This window comes from Dunckerocampus dactyliophorus, chromosome 5, assembly GCF_027744805.1.
Source record: "Dunckerocampus dactyliophorus isolate RoL2022-P2 chromosome 5, RoL_Ddac_1.1, whole genome shotgun sequence".
Taxonomy (NCBI): domain Eukaryota; kingdom Metazoa; phylum Chordata; class Actinopteri; order Syngnathiformes; family Syngnathidae; genus Dunckerocampus; species Dunckerocampus dactyliophorus.
Window position 1 is genome coordinate 31,595,975 of NC_072823.1, and position 15,463 is coordinate 31,611,437.

Here is a 15,463-nt window from a genome sequence, read left to right on the forward strand (position 1 = left end):
GAAAAAAGCTGTATCTCCTCCATTAGAAACTCAGGAGGTCACATCACTCACCTTCCGGAGGAAATTAATTCCGTCTTTAGGAGCTTTTATAAAAATGTATATACACCTCAGATTAAACCATCTCTCCCAGATATCGAAACATTTCTCAACACCAGAGAATTACCAAAATTAAATGACGAACAGGTGACAAACTTAGATGTACCCATTTCATTAATAGAACTCCATAACGCTCTACACCGGTTACCGAATAAGAAAGCACCAGGACCTGACGGTTTCCCTGCCGAGTTTTATAAAACATTCTGGTCATTACTATCCCCAGTATTTCTTAGAATGGTTTTGGAAATTAAAGACAGTTCATGCTTGCCTCCAAACATGAACTCAGCTACAGTCAGTCTCCTGCTGAAACCGGATAAGGACCCAACACTACCTTCCAGTTATCGTCCAATTTCACTGATTAATGCAGAACTTAAAATAATATGCAAAGTGTTAGCTATAAGGCTTGAAAAAGCTACCCCTCATATAATACACCCTGATCAATCAGGATTTATCAAGGGGAGAAACTCAACTAGCAACGTACGCCGTCTAATCAATCTGATTGATTACTCTATCAGCCATAATTTAGAAACCACAATTGTCTCATTAGATGCTGAAAAAGCATTTGACAGAGTAAACTGGAAATTTCTCTTTGCAAAACATCAAAAATTTGGCTTTGGAGATTCATTTAGAACATGGATTAAAATACTATACAACACCCCGAAGGCCTCTGTTCGGACCAACAATCACACCTCTCCAGAATTTACTTTACAAAGAGGTACTAGGCAAGGGTGCCCACTCTCTCTCACATTATTTGCTATCTTTATCGAACCTCTTGCAGCTGCAATTCGACAACATATAAATATTAAAAGGATCCACACCACAAATGTTCATCATAAGATAAGCCTTTATGCTGATGATGTATTACTCTTCCTAGATAATTCACATTCTTCACTTCACCAATCTATCTCACTCATTAACAATTATAGCACCTTCTCAGATTACGCCATTAACTGGTCTAAATCCACAGTACTGCCCATTAACTTTGGTTTCCAGAGCACCCCCTCTATACCGCTGTGTTCAGGGAACAACAACACAATTTGTAACCTGCCCTTCATCAGCCAAGTCCTCTGGAAAAATAATTGTTTTAAAAGTATAAATATAAACACCACTCTGACAGCTTCGTGGGAATTTCTAAAAATAACTAGACCTCGCTCACTCCTTGCCAATACACTCCCGTCTGGAATAATCCTGACATCTTGCTTAAAAAGAAACCATTAAATTTTCCGACATGGCACGAAAAAGGAATAAGTTGTATGAAAAATATTATTAAAGGAAATAACTATCTCATTTAATGACCTTGTTACACAGTATGGAATAAATCATAACAAATTTCTTGAATACATACAAATTAAATCTATAATTAAAGCAAGTTTCAGGACTATATCATGGGAAAGCTTAGTTTAGTTTAAGGACAATGTGCAGTTTCATTAAAAAGATGTCTGCACCAGATTTAGCTCAGAGCTAATTTCCATCTGCAGTCCTCACATCATACAATACAATAAAAAAAATACAAGGTGCAATACAAATACAAGAGTACATCTAAATACCAGGTACAAAACTGCAATTACGTGAAATATAAGAAACCACATATAAATACAAGGTACAATCGTTAAAAAGCTAGTGCAGGATAAAATCTAAGCACTTCTGATATAAACAATCTCAAAGCAATTCTATACATTAACCAACATTTAAAGTGTGTGCATATTCATAAGTGTATACAAGTAGTAAACACCCCATAATTATTGTAGCAGCAAAGTCATTGAAACAAGTTAAACGCTAATAATAGACCTCTTACATTACTTACTGTATATAAAGAGCAGCAGCTGTCGGATGGTACCCACAAGGGTATCATCCGACAGCCACATACCTAACTGGTACTATTGTTTTAAAGTGAAGGTAGCCACAAGGGTGATGTCTGTTGGCCAACTACCGTCTGGTATTGGTGAGCGCAGGACTGACTGTTCAGGAGCCAGTTTTTCACGGCTCGAGAGAATGTTTGAAAGTCTGCCATGTCCTTTATACGACTCGGGAGTCTGTTCCACTCCTTCACCGCTTTGTAGGAGAAAGCTGATTGGGAGAAGGCGGTTCTCCTTTTTGGGACATCGCAGTCTCCCCTCGAAACAGACCTTAGCACTCGGCTTGTCAGCCGAGCACGCGACTGGACATATGTCTGTAGAGGGGGTGGGGCAGCGTCATGCAAGATTTTATGAACCAGACGAATATTGGAAAAACTGATCAAATTGTCAAAGCTAAGCAATTTGTATTTTTTAAGTATGTAACAATCATGGTACCTTTGGGGCTTTTTGTCCAGAATTTTTAGGGCCTGATTATGTGAGGGTCTGAGAGGTTTAAGAACTGTCTGTTTGGCCTGAGACCATGAGGATATACAGTATGAAATATCAGATGATCATTGCGTTAAAATATGTTTTTGCAGCCTCCAAGGATAAAGAACTCCTGATTTGTTAAATTATACATATTAAATTTTAAAACATGACAGACTTTTTTTATGTTTATATGTTCTTTAAAATTAAGTGTAGAATCCAGGATTACCCGGAGGTATTTTACCTCCTCCACATTCCTAATCATATGGCCCGCCATAAAAATATTAGGGGGTATATTTTGAGTCTTTTTATTTGAGAAGTACATTGTTACCGTTTTATCAGTGTTTACTGTAAGACATGACTTGGCCAGCCAATCAGAGGCTTTTGTCATTGCTGCTGTAAGTTTAGCTGCGACTGAAGATGCATCCTTACCATGCGCGAACACCACGTGTCATCAGCATACATCAGGACCCCCCTCATCTTTAAAGATGGAAGGCAGATCGTTGATGTAAAAGCTGAATAGCAACGGCCCCAGAATGGAACCTTGAGGCACTCCGGTACATGCAGTAAGCGGAGATGTTTTTTCATAAATTTTAACGTATTGGTTGCCATCCAATAAATATGAATGAATCCAACTCAGAGTTTTGGGTGAAAGATAGAATTCCTGTAGTTTCTCCAGTAGAACATAGTGATTAACAGTGTCAAATGCCCTTCGAAGATCCAAGAAAATGGCCCCCACCACCCCTCCCTTGTCAAAGCTGGATTTAATTTCTTCAATAAAATAACAGCATGCCGTGTGAGTGGAATGTTTTTTTTCTAAAGCCAAATTGCATGGCGTTCAGCAGATTTAATCTGTCAAGATGTTCGATCAGTTCAGCTACGTTTTTTTCAATGACTTTGGCGATGGCAGGAAGTATGCTAATCGGTCTATAATTACTCGTCTTTTTTATTGCCCGACTTGAAAATAGGAGTAACGATGGCAGTTTTCAGGGATGATGGAAACACACTCAGAAAACGACTGATTAATTATGCAGGTGATAGGTGTAGCTAAGACATCTTTAAATCTTTTTAAAAGATGCATATCCAGTCCCCATGAGTCTTTAGCCCTTGAATCTGAGAGTGATGACATATTACAGTTTCTTCATTCACGGATTGAAGGTGCAATTCATTGTCTTGGGTTGAAACAGGTCTTTTCACAGGGAACCCAGCTGCTGCACATGCACAAGCAATACCACCATTGACCAATTTTTAAAAATATCTGCCCCTAAAACACGATCAAAATTATATGTTCTACTTTCAAAAAACGACAACACAATCGGCGTTCCAATCTTGAAATGGAACTCAGATTTATCTACAAGCTGTGACCCTGAATTCTGGAAGCAGATGTGTCTCAATGCTTCCCGGTTAATAAAAAAATTACAGCTGATTCAGTTTAAAAACCTGCTTCTTTACAGCACCACACTTCAGGTGTGTGTGTGTGTGTGTGTGTGTGTGTGTGTGTGTGTGTGTGTGTGTGTGTGTGTGTGTAAGTATCTGCAACTACATTCAGTATTGTCTATTATGAGCTTAGCTGGTTGTGTTGTGGCAGGAGCAGTTATTAGGTTGTTAAATGTCTTATTTTAAATGTAAGAATTACTGACAGTGGAACCTCGCTCCAAAAGGTGCGTCTCTAACCGAAATTGACACTAACCGATCAATTTGTCTTAAGAAATAATATAAATCCAATTCACCTCTTCAGGAAAGCCAAAAATGTTAACACAAAACAAAACGAGGTTTTGTAATTTTTGGTTTACATGCAGCCATAATGTACGCAAATTGGAAGAATGTACACAAACCTAGGAAAACTTTTGGCGTACATTTTCGACGTTAACCAAAACATGCTAACCGAGGTTCCACTGTACTTGAAAACTGTGCAACACGCTGCAGAAGAAAATCAGACTAAATCCCACCACCATCCTCTTCCTGGGAGTGTGTGTGTGAGGTTTTATTGCGCCTGATTTACTGTCTAAACCAGGGGTCACCAACGTGGTGCCTGCGGGCACTAGGTAGCTCCCCACGACCACAAAAGGTGCCCGCAAACCTGCTTTTCATTCAGGTTTTCAGTTAATACTGAAAGAACAGGAGAAAGAAATGCATTGTGAAATACAACATGTGAGTTGTGAACACCAGCATTTTGTTCATGTTCTGGTAAAACAAGCATATTCGCTTTGTTTGGGTTTAAAATAAGCTCTGAAAATAAATGTTACAAAAAGGAGTAGCTCTTGGCCATTTTCATTTTTGTAAAAGTAGCTCTCACAAGGAAAAATGTTGGTGACCCCCGATCTAAACAGTCCAAAGTATTTGCTTTTGTTTATTGTTCACACTGCTGGTCCAACTCTCATCGGCAGACCCTCAAATGCCTGGAACACGTGGCATTACACAATGCATAGAAGATAATGCAGTCTCATTAAACTAACAGATACTACACCACCTTCAATGTTTGGCTTGGTTAAACTGGAAAAAAAGAAAAGATCCTGCATAAGTAAACTTGTGCAGGCCTCAGGTCATATGGTTTGTTGGTACAGTAGTTGTAGTAACAGTTGGGCCCACTGTGACTGTTCATCTTCTTATAATCTTGCTCAAGTTTCTTCAGGTTTCCACCAATTTGTTTGGCCGTGTGTCCTACGTTTAGACCCATCAGCTGGTCGGCAATTCTTCCCCAGTTGCCAACTTAAAATCCCGCGGAATATATTCATTTGTAAATACGTCCAAAAGAGTCCGTCCCGCTCTCGGCGCGTCACACATCTACATGAAGCTTGTAAAATTGATTTAACAAGTTTGCCCACTGGCGGCCAAGTAGAAGTGATAAAGCCGTGTTCAACCAATGAGTGTTTGTCAGCACAGCCCGCAGGAACTTTTTCGGCCACTAGAGGAACCATTTTACCTTTTTGTGGAAACGCAGGTGGGTATTTCAGGTTAAACCAGGGTAGATAGGACAGTTTCTGCAAATGTCCTTCTGGTGAACAAGGGGCTATTTCGTCCAATACTCTCCTGCATGGTGTTGCACAACTTTCAAGTACAGTGGAACCTCGATTAGCATACGCCCCGGTTAGCATGTTTTGGTTAACGTTGAAAATTTTTGCCTAGGTTTGCATACATTTTGCAGTGAGCATACAATATGTTTGTATGTTTGTGTGTCCGACTGTGTTCTTCATGTATTTGTATCACAAAACGTCTTTGTTTACATCCTAATACGTGGAAAAAGGAAGCGCAAGTCAGCTTCGTCGCCCCGTCTGATTTCACCAGCGGTTTCCTCTGTAGTTCTTTACCATCTAACAGGGTTAAACCACAAGTGTCCCAAAGGTTAATACAACACAGGTTTTATAGTTTTACAATGATAGTATTACGTACAATTCTAAATGCATATAAATGACGAATGGAAAACACTAATTACCCACTAATGGGAACGTGGGCTGACTTTAGACTGTCGTGAGACAGGTTTAGTTTGACCCGGCTGATGATGTGTCGTCGCCGTCACGAGCAGGCACGGTCTCCATCCCAAGATGCAGAAGAAGGAGCAGAGTGCAGGTGAAAATCTTGAATGATTATATCGTGCAGAGCAGAAAAAAGGGAATATACGTGGCAAAAAACACACAATGACCCAACAAAAGAAGCTACCAGCTGAACTAAATACAGTCACCCCTCGCATATCGGGTTTTTTCAGAAATTTATGAATCAATGATGGCTGTTTGGTGGTAGACTATGGTCTATTATGAGTCAAAACATGTTGGAACGCAAGTGACATGTAGTATTCTGGCCACTAGGCAGCATCAATGTTACATGGATGAGGCATCCACCCTTATTACATTACCCTACGTCAGTGGTTCTCAGTTGTTTTCTGTCATACCCCCTATCTATTTGTCTGTCCTGAACAGACTGAATTCAAAACTGAAACGAGCAAAATGGAGAGCAGTGAAGCATGCAAGCGTTTTCAAGAGCCAGAGTACGGAGGCCATCAGCAGTGGTGGTTCTGGTATTCCATCCGTCCATCCCAGACTTCACTCCACCCTCCCCGGCTACTTCGTCCAGCTCCTCTCCCGGCGGATCCCGAGGCTTTCCCAGGCCAGTTGAGAGACATAACTCTAGTCTCTCTAATGTGTCCTAGGTCTTCCTACAAGACAGACGTGCCCAAGCCACTCACTTGCTTACTAACATGGCAGACGTTCTGCTCCATTGCGTACTACGTTCTATTGCACACACTTTCATGGAGGCAGTCTTGTGCTTGCACATTTGGTATTGATGGATGTCTGGTCCTCCTGACATTACTTCTCTAGTGGGACACAAGGTGGCGCCATTGACCAAGCGACTGCCCGGTCAGCTGGTTACGTTTCGCCACCAGCCAAGAAGCTCAGCTACAAGAACGGCTTAGTGATGAGAGAGACTTGTGTGGAGTCATTCTTCCATTTATTTCAAACCAATATCGTATTGCTTGATACGTTAATTAGCTGCTTATCCTTGTGCTGCTTCAGGCGCTGATCAAAACTTAGCCGTCAGTCGGCTCGCAGGGGGGCTGTAGTGGGCGGCGTACAGATGGTGGTGGAAGAAGGCCAGCATCTTCTTCCAGGAGTCTTCCTGAGCGTACGCGTGGGCCACGCATTGTCCTCCCCACAGAGCTGTGGCTGCAAACACACGTCATGAACACACTACTTTCATGCACAAGCATAAATGCTCCAATTAACGCATCTTTGCAGTTCACAGAGTCTCAGATAGTCGCCACATGCGTGGTCTATAAGCAAATAACCGCCACAGTCTCAAATTTCGGTCAAAAAACAGTCGTGGCTATAGGCAACCTCTTACTACAGTGCATTGAGATTTCCTATTGTGTACTGTGGTCTATGAATGCAACACAGTTGCTTCATCAATTTTCTTCCACGTAACCTTCATGTTCAAATAAACTAAACTAAACCAAACCAAACCAAACGTGTCTGAGTCAGTGTTGCGGGGGCAGCAGTCTTAGCAGGGAAGTCCAGACTTCCCGGTCTCCGGTCACCTCTTCCAGTTCCACCCCACCAAGGCACTCCCGGACCAGCTGTGAGACATAATCCCTCCAGTGTGTCCTAGGTCTGCCCCAGGGCTTCCTCCTGGCTGGGTATGCCCGGAACACCTCACCACAGAGGTGTTCAGGAGGTATCCGTAGTAAATGCCTGAGCCACCTCAAGTGGCTCCTCTCCATGTGAAGGAGCAGCGGCTCAACTTCAAGCGTCCAGCCACCCTTCGGAAGAAACTCATTTTGGTCGCTTGTATCTGCAATCTTGTTCTTTCGGTCACGGCCCAAAGCTTGTGAGCATAGGTGAGGGTAGGAAGGTAGATTAACGAGTAAATTGAGAGCTTTGCCTTCCGACTCACCTCTCTCTTAAACAACAGTCCGGTACAGCAACCGCATTACTGCAGACGCTGCGCCGATCTGCCTGTCGACCTCACGCTCCAACCTTCCCTCACTCATGAACAAGACACCGAGATACTTGAACGCACCATGAAAGTTTAGTAGACATCTGATTTGTACTTTTGGTATAATCCATTCACCGTTGGTGTTTAGGTGTCTTCTTCAGGCTAAAATGGACTTACAGTTAGTCTATATAGCGCCCCCTGTGGCTGTGGCGCGCCCTTGACAGCCTGTCAATGTTTGCAAGTGACCCCATTCTCTGAAAGCCAGCGTGGAGAAAATTAGTCGTTTCCTAAATTGATGACGTGGCGTCGTCGACAACTTACTCTTCTGCTGGGTGATGATGGAGCGGAAGGAGCTGGCTTCGGTGTGTGGCGAGTACGGAGGCTCAATCAGGTGACCCGTGTCGGGGAAAGACAGGATGGTCAACAGGTGGCTGTTCCCCGCCCGCTCCATCATCTCCTTCATCTGGAAGAAAGAACACTCTTATTATGTTTGCATGATACGTTTATCAAGCCATGACATGAGTCATGTGACAACAGGCCACCAATAGGAACACATTACACAGCTCGTCAGGAGATCATACCCTCACAAGAACCCTACTGATTTTGCCAAGCCTACTTTTGTCGTTTATGATCGTTATTATTATTCTTATTATTCTTCTTCTTCTTATTATTATTATTATTACTACATTGTTTCCCATACATACATTAAAATTTGGACCGCTATTTGGTAGCACCAAATAGATTTGATGCTACCTTAGTGCCCTCGCTCATTAACACATGATCATTGAACTGTCTGTGAACATAGATTGTCATTCAAACGCCACACAGTAGATGACATCCTAACTCAGCATCTTAACGCACCTCATATGCACCGCATCGGTATAAGAAGAGAAACGTAGCAGGAAGGATCGGTGTTGCCAACTTGGTCACGAGACACCCAACTCACGAGACGAGAGGAGATTTTAACATTCATTCTAAGAAAATCACAATGGAAAATTATGACCGGATAAACAAACTTTTAAATTTAAATGAGTCACAAAACCAATGCAGGTGTGTTTTGATATTTTTATTGTCCCACAAACTGATGCGATACAATATCATTGTCAACATGTTTTACACCAGATAAACCACTGTTATGAAAAAATATAATAATAATAGTAATGTATGACATGTAACGACATTAACTGTCTGTCAGACGTTTGCAGCATTTCTTAATGCTTAGCCTTTCAAGCATTTTCATTGTCAGTGTCAGCATTAACAGCTCCAGCCTGTAGTTGAACAATGCCGGCTGTCCAGCTGTCCTTTGATATTTATAATAAAAAACGTTATAGATATATTTCAAGACAAATCTTTGTTTTTTAATAGTTTTCACTGTCAACATGTTATTTTTCTAGCTACAATCTGCCTTTTTGCAATACCCAACTTTTGCTGGGTATTGTTTATTTTGGACACTTTGGACATTGATGCGTGCTTCACCAGGAATGCGATCCTGCCAGGCGACAAAAGAGCGTGTCCAAGTTCGGCCTTCTTGAGCATTCAGACACAATGGTGGACATCCACTCCCACTCGCCTGTGCGGTGGATACTACCCATTTGTTGACCACTTGTATTTAATTGATGTATAAATGCATGATGCAAGAATACTTCCTGTTTTTCAGTTTTAATGCACACACTTACTCACTACCATGCCGCTAAATTGTCACATAGAGACCTCCTCTGCGTATGCGGTATATTATGAAGCGGAGTTATGGTCATGCTAGGGTCATATGCTACGGGCAGCGCCTGTGCCCCCGTGGAGGTCAGGAGAACCAGTGTGGCCGCCATGGTGTGAAAGGGTGATGGGTTTGTGTTGTTCTGAACATTCATTTCCCAGGATACGAATGTGAGAAAGGGTTTGTGTTGTTCTGAATATTCACTTCCCACTGTATCTTGTTATTGTTATCTGCTGACCTTGCCTACCAGGTGCTTGTTATGTACTGAGGAAGACAGGACACTCATATAACCAAACTAGGTTGCCTGGCGCCTGTTTTGTTAAAAACAGTAACTCTGTGTGCGAATGCCTGAGTTTCGGGGCCGGCCACCCCGTTCTCACGCTTGCACGAACAGACTGACATAAAGAGGGGAGAGCGAAAACACCTAGACGGAGTCTGCTGCGGGTTGTGATCGAACGCCCAGCCGATTGATGCGAACTCTTCCACGGGTGTTGGCTCTCCACCCTGTTGGCGTAGGTAAGAGGCTTTTTCGCTGCAATCATATATCTTGTGTGTTGATGCTTAAATAAATACGCCCTTGTTTAGGCTAAAATACCTTGATGTGTCTGTGTCATTCTGTGTGCCGACTGAACACGATCCTCTAAAAATATTCTAAAACACATGGTGTACTGTAGTGGGACACCTACTCTGAGGAGACCTGGTGCTGACATTATTAATGTTGATTGTGATGAAAGGTAGCGGTGATTAAGGGTGCAGACAAGTCCGAACATGTACTATTTTGATCTTACACATCTTAAGTAAGTTTGATCAAATGTAGAATTACTACAGCTTCTGTTTGGACATTAACATGTGCCGCAGCGGTTCAACTCCGATGGAAAAAATAGCCACACTTCACTCGCTGACGCTGGGAACACAGAGGTAGGTTGGATTGAAAGGTGTATAGTGTGTGTGCACTTCCAATGCTGCCTCGCATATTGCCAATTCCACGTTTCTTATCAGTCATCGTAGCGTTGCCATATTTCAAAATCTGATTGGTTTCTGGCTGCCCTGTTCTTGCGAGACAACTTTTCTCCCAACAAGAAATCTCATCATGTTTTAATCTGGGAAGATTATGTGACACCCATATAATTTAGTGAACATTCAGACACAAGTCTTGTGTCATAATTATTATTTCGGGCGTTGTTGTGACTTGGATGGCGTGGCGTACGTGCCAGGACATTGTGCATTAGGAAGCGGACTCACATCTACAGCAGACTCGGAGGAGGGCAAGTTCTGATCGTCCTCACCCACCACCAGCAGCAGAGGACACTGCACACGTCCCACCTGCCAGGACACAATGTGATGGACGACATGAAAGAGGCACCAGAGAACCAGATCCAGGACCAGAACCAAGACTCACGTCCACTTTGAGGGTGGGGTCGCTGGTGATGGGCAGCAACATCATTTTCATGATCTTCTGGTTCTTCTCGTTGACTTGAATCTTGTCTGAGTACCTGATTGGACACCAAGGACATACAGGGACAATCATCAGCTATCTTTGAAAAGAATAATCTTTGTATTGGACGTGCCTAATCAAGTGGCTGCTGTCTTTATATCTGCTAACTAATAGGGATGTCACGAGATCTCGTGACGATATTTCTCATTTGGATAAAAGCTGTGCCGTGAGAACAGGGCAGCCAGAAGCCAATCAGATGGCGAACTATAGCATTGCTACTATGAATTATAATACAGGCAATATGGAAGTGGCAGTGTGCGAGGCATTAAGTGCTTTTAATCACATTATAAACCTTGCAATCCAACCTATCTCGGTGTTCCCAACAACAGTGTCAGCGAGTGATGTGTGGGTATTTTTTCCATCAGGAGTTGAACAGCTGCGGCGTGTGTTAATGTCCAAATGTAATTCTACATTTGATCAAAGTTACATCAGATTTGTCAAATCAAAACACATAGGTGTTCAGATTTGTCTACACCCGTTATCACTGAACGGTTCTATTTATGCTCGTTACATTTGGTTGAGCGCCAATTTTACAAGCACGGGCGATTACTTGGTGGAAGTTAGTTACTAATGCTCCAAGTGAGTATCAGAACTGTAAGTCAAGCGTATCGGTGACGGTGTACTGGAAGATAAAGGTTTAAGTGGGTGTCTTGCTTCATTAACTCATTGTTGTCATGAGCTAGGGGTGCTGCTCTGCTGCCACCTAATTGTCATTTGCCTTCCTATCGCGTGTTGTACAGTTACTCCATCACTGTTTGGTACGGTAACTGTACAACACGAGATAGGAAGGCACTCCAGTGGGTGGGTGTTGGGGCAGCCCTCCCCTCACTGCTAGATATTTATAAATCTTGAGTCCTCCGAAGAACAAACAACCTCATCAAGGACAGCACACATCCACAACACTCATTCTTCACACTCCTACCGTCAGGCAGACGCTACAGGAGTTTGAAGTCCAGGACCACAAGGCTGGCAAACAGCTTTTACCCACAGGCCATCAGGCTTCTCAACGAAGCACTCACACACGCCGCACGCAACACATGCACACACTCATAACTCTATTTATTTATTCATTGGTATGAATGTCTCTTCTGTTCTTGTTGCTTAATTTATTGGGATTAATGTTTATGTTCTGATTAAATTTCTTGTGTTTTCTTTCTTTTTTGGGAGAATGAACAGAACAAGAAGACTCTAAAAACATGTAAATACGTCTTTGGTATTAAAAGACTTAATGATACTGTGGAGACTAACTCCACTTCATTTTTTTATTTTTTATTTTTACCCCTGTCCTGTCCAGCCTTTAAGGCAGATAGAATTGTAGCTCTAAATGCCCTAAAGTGCTCAACAGATTTACTCTGCCAGGGAGAAGTGTGATATACACTTCCCCTGTTGTACAAAATTTATTTGACTTAGGTGCTTGTTATTAAGCAAATTTGGAGCGACCGGACCGGAGCAGGAGGGGACAGAGAAGAAGAGAAAAGAAAATGGGGTGCGGGGATAAGAGGGGGGACAAAAAAAAGATAGCGACAAAGACAACAGCAGCAACAACAATTGTGACAAGAACAGAACAGCAGAAACATACAGCGTTATTGAGTTCTATTAATGAAATGAGTACATCTAAGTTTGTCACCTGTTTGTCATTTAATTTTGGTAATTCCATGGTGTTGAAAAATATTTCAATATCTGGGAGAGATGATTTAATCTGAGGTGTAGATTTTTATAAAAGCTCCTAAAGACGGAATTAATATCCTCCGGGAGGTGAATGATATGACTAACTCCACTTTATAACGCCTCATCCATAGGAGAGATCCGTATCCACAATTTAGCAACATGGTGGCTATATTTAGAGAGTAGGGGTGCACATTAAAAATGAAAGACAGGCAGTCTTTCTTGTATCATACATTTATTCAGTAATTAAATACAAATGGTCAACAAAGGTGAAATATCTGCCATGCAGGCGAGCGGCAGTGGAGCTTCACCTCCTATTTGCAGCTAAATATCGCCGTGCAGTACATTAAACTGTTCAAATTGAGCTATCGTTTCCAAGACATATTTGGAGGCGAGGGCTGGGCGATATGGACCAAAACTCATATCCCAATATATTTAGCTTGAATATCGATATACAGTATATATCCCCATATTTTTTTTGCTGGGCTTTGAACAGCCTGTCACCACACCAGGGCCGTGCCCGGTCCTCAAAACACAACGTTACAAAAAATGGAGGGATCACACTTTTGCTGAGTTTGCCCCAATGTTTTGGAACTACCTTCCACCGGCTCTACGGTCTGTTACAGAGCTATCATTTTTTTTTTTCATCTCAGTTAAAAACTCATGCATTCAGACTGGCGTTTGACACATGATGTTTGTATGTCTTTTTGATGTGATTGTGTGCATGTATATTTATTTAGTCTTAGTTATTTTTATTATATTTGATTTGATCTGACGCTGTTCTGATTTGCTGGAAGTTGTTTTTACTCTTGTGAAGCACCTTGGGCACCATTGGGATGTTGTAAGGTGCTCTACAAATAATTTGATTTGATATGATCAGGATTGGCAACTGTCTGCCCGGCCCCATTGGAGGCATTAAAGGAAACGAACCAAAGGCTACGGTAGCCAAGAAGCGCAAAACTCATGAACAAAAAGCAAAACAAATTACAATTACACCACCCGGACGTTGATTGCACCCCTGTTATACCCTCATTAAAATATTTGATGGACTCCTGTAGTACGTCTGTTCCTTCTGTCTGGTAAGTACCATTTAACAACTCCAATGAGCGGCCACGTGTGCAACAAAACTGTGTCAAGCCGCTCACGTGCGTGCCACAAATCGGGCAAAACATGATGTCAAAGTCCTCCATTAACACCTGCCACAACTCCAAATGTTACCAATTCCTGTCTGATTTGCGCGGTACAATCCCCTTCTGGGTGGTCTAATTGTAATTTGTCTTACTTTTTGTTAAAGCGTTTTGCACTTCTTGGCCACCAACATTAACCGGAAAAGGAATGTACCAACTCCTCGGAGCTGACTGGTCCAAATGTTACCACTTCCTATAATTCTGGGATTTGGTAAATGCCTCTTCCGGGTGGTGTAATTTGTAATATCGTCTCATCTCGTGACACCCCCATGAACTAATATCCATTCATATTTAGTCGTCACTCTGAGTAAAGATTGACCTTACTGCTTATAGAAAGAAAATATATCCTCCTGCTTGGCTATGATTGGCTGCACGTGAGTTCCACTGATGCACACTGCACACGTGGGCTGAAACACACACACACACACACACACACACACACACACACACACACACACACACACACAGGGGGTCAAAATGTGGTTAGTGTGTGATTCAGGTGTGGTTCATCTGCTACCTTTACAACATCCGAGTAAGCCAGCATCCTGAGCGTGATGCTGCAGCCAAAGGAGAGGCCCAACATGGCGATGCAGTTGGCCAGCACCTGCGGGTGCTGCTGCAGGAACCCGAAGGCCTTCTGCACCTCTGCAGTGTCAGTTAGCATGAAAACAACAAACACTGATGAACACAACATCAAAATACCTCAAAGTACGAGTTTTCCATCGTATTGCTCGTATCCTGGGTGATTTTAGGGGTCAGGTAGTCAAGAGCCAGCGAAGCGAAGCCGCGGGAGGCGAGCAGCGCGGCCCGATACTCCACCAGCTGGCTTGCACCCCAGAGGTCAAGGATGGCGGGGAAAGGTCCGGGTCCTTGTGACATTTTGTATTATTCATCACATGAGCTTTTTTGTGTGGTCTGGACTGTACCTGAGGGCAGGAAGAGGGTCGCGGAAAGTTTGTCCTTTGTGACGGGGATCCTGCGGACGCCGGGCGCCATGTACCAGCGTTCCACCACTTGAGAGGCCAGCGCCACCTGGTCCATGAAGCCCTCAGTTCGGTAACCCAGATGCACTGAGATGGTGAACTCCATGGGGGTCTGCACATTCATCTTCTTCAACCTGGTGATGAGGATGAAGCAAGCATGTTGACCAGGATGCTCATCACTTATACAATCTATGCAGCTGGTCTACCTGAGTCCAGGTTTGCTGCCTGGAACTGGTCTGAGGCTCCACAGGAGACCCATCTGTTCCACCCCGGAGTACGTCCCCCCCATGCTGGCATGCTGGGACACTGCAAAGATAAACACGGTGTTACAGAAAGTGTCCAAGACGTGTCTCTTGGAGGGCGTACCGTTAACCGAGCCGCCGGCATCGGACACATAGTGAGCAAACGCCTCCCAGCCGTGTCCGCCCTCGCAGCGATGGAAGGCGTGGACGGTGAGCTGGACACCAGGGGGCACACTCTGGACCACAATGACAAACTTATCGTCCACCAGTCCTCTGGACGGATGGACCGACAGCTTGACTGCACGATGCTTCACGTCCATGCTGACCTGAACGTAC

At 43.2% G+C, this 15,463-nt stretch overlaps 1 protein-coding gene across 1 annotated transcript in view; it reads right to left on the bottom strand.

The window, feature by feature from the left end:
- Positions 1 to 6,855: 6,855 nt before the first annotated feature.
- LOC129181445 (acyl-coenzyme A thioesterase 5-like) overlaps positions 6,856 to 15,463 on the bottom strand; it is a 46,001-nt gene continuing 37,393 nt past the window's right edge. The window contains exons 2-11 of the mRNA XM_054776661.1: positions 15,252 to 15,453; positions 15,092 to 15,191; positions 14,829 to 15,019; positions 14,605 to 14,771; positions 14,420 to 14,539; positions 14,227 to 14,309; positions 10,955 to 11,048; positions 10,798 to 10,878; positions 8,166 to 8,307; positions 6,856 to 7,075 (exon numbers count right to left, since the gene is read on the bottom strand). Coding sequence (XP_054632636.1) covers positions 6,933 to 7,075; positions 8,166 to 8,307; positions 10,798 to 10,878; positions 10,955 to 11,048; positions 14,227 to 14,309; positions 14,420 to 14,539; positions 14,605 to 14,771; positions 14,829 to 15,019; positions 15,092 to 15,191; positions 15,252 to 15,447 — 1,317 coding nt within the window. The 5' untranslated portion in view covers positions 15,448 to 15,453 and the 3' untranslated portion in view covers positions 6,856 to 6,932. The remainder of the gene's footprint in view (positions 7,076 to 8,165; positions 8,308 to 10,797; positions 10,879 to 10,954; positions 11,049 to 14,226; positions 14,310 to 14,419; positions 14,540 to 14,604; positions 14,772 to 14,828; positions 15,020 to 15,091; positions 15,192 to 15,251; positions 15,454 to 15,463) is intronic.